This window comes from Nylanderia fulva, unplaced genomic scaffold, assembly GCF_048542155.1.
Source record: "Nylanderia fulva isolate GAGA-0341 unplaced genomic scaffold, ASM4854215v1 Scaffold1005, whole genome shotgun sequence".
Lineage (NCBI taxonomy): Eukaryota > Metazoa > Arthropoda > Insecta > Hymenoptera > Formicidae > Nylanderia > Nylanderia fulva.
Window position 1 is genome coordinate 30410 of NW_028189199.1, and position 1794 is coordinate 32203.

The 1794-nt window shown below is 24.2% G+C and overlaps 1 protein-coding gene across 1 annotated transcript; it reads right to left on the reverse strand.

Moving 5' to 3' along the window:
* Nucleotides 1-287: 287 nt before the first annotated feature.
* Nucleotides 288-1357, reverse strand: LOC146725202 (uncharacterized; the record flags this gene model as incomplete). Its single annotated transcript, XM_085483848.1, has 3 exons — nt 288-626; nt 855-1028; nt 1214-1357. Coding segments are annotated over 3 exons (657 nt in total), but the record flags the coding sequence as incomplete, so codon positions are not given.
* Nucleotides 1358-1794: the final 437 nt, after the last annotated feature.

A 1794-nucleotide genomic window follows, 5' to 3' on the forward strand; every position in this document is an offset into this window, starting at 1 on the left:
CGCATATATATACGTATGCACATGTATATAATTAAAGATAATCATGACCATGGCGATTATAATTAATGATATGAGTTGCTTATTTTGATGAGCTATTTATTTGAAAGTTGAGAACATTGCCATGTCTGTTTTAAAAATCAAATATCGAATATTTTTAGATTAATAATTAAGAATAAATATATATACTAAAGGAATAAAATGTAAAAAAATATGAAAAAAATATTTATATAGATAACACAAATTTTTTAAAATTACTATAAGACTTTTCCTCATTTTATTAAAAAATTTCAACATAAAGAATTAATAAATGGCAATGGATTTGAAATTATTTGATATGAGATTGTAAATGCATTTTTTATGCAACCATTAATACGAACAATGATACTTGTGTTGAAAATGCGGATATCAACGACAAACTTTATCATGCTATTTTTCACTTCTCTAATTGTATTTATATACTCGGTTGCCCCGGTATTTATTAACGTTATGGCATTACTATCAATATCTTTTAACGACAATTTAGTTCGAGCAAGATTCATCGCGATGCAGCTCTGCATCTTGATATAGTTCGAAGAGTAACATTTCGGAATGATAGCGTTTAACTTGGTCAGTAACGTCTTTATTACCTGAAAGATATTATAAAAAAATGATTTCTCTATCATATTCATTATAACGTAATTATACAGGTCATATTGTTCTCTGTGTAAAATAAATACATGCAAGCAACTAAAGTTATTTTATTAACATTTAAAGTATAATTTTTATCAGTTGATTGAAATTAATTAAAATTAATAAAATCAATATTTCACTATAATTCTAAATATATACGTTTACGTATTAAAATAAATAGTTACCTTAATATTGTTTGCCACGTTCTTTAATGGGGCTTCCATAGTCTTATTTCCATATTGGATGTACGTCTCCAATTCAGCAATTGTATTGTCTTTCCTCGTTTCCAAATTATGCTTTGCATAATTATAACATTCATTAATTTTTTTACTCTCTTTTTTCGCCTTCTCGATAGATAACTGAAAAGATAATAAATATGCAAATGTATTTTTGTTGTCATATGTGAATAATTGAACATATTTTTCATAAAAATCTATTCTAAAATAAATGCAAGTTTTCAATGTTTTCATTATAATTTAAAACATTTATATTTTATGATATAACATATGCATTTGTCTTCTCATTATCTGGACAAAATATGCACCTTGATATTCTCGAATGTTGAATTGAGAATATTATTAACTTTAAACAAAGTCCGAGTCCTCAGATCATTGAGTTTGACTTGTAGAATCTGCTTTATTTGCTTTCGAAAAGTGAAAATACTTTTAAGAATAGCTTCGATATTTTTTTAAAGATATTGCATAAAGAAATTAAATTTAAAAATAAATTTTAAACAATTTTTATAAATAGGTCAAATTAAAGCTACAAAATTGATTTTTATATGTGATATTTCTATTAATACATCATAATTTCTGAAAAAGATTTTTAGTTTACTAATTAAACATGGCAATTGTTTTTTATTTGATTTGTCTTATTTTAAAATGATTGAATTAAATTATTTGTTTCTTTTTTAGTCAAAAGAATGATTACACTGAATTGACAGAACTTACATAAACTGCGCAGAGTAATGTCAAAATACAAATCACTTTTTTCATTTCGTTGTTTATAAACGATGATTGTGTTGAAAGAAATGTTCACGATTAAGGAAGGAGATATATACTCTTCTCTATACTGTTATTTTTATTCCATTTATATATGAAAACAATTTGATAGATATTAAGATAA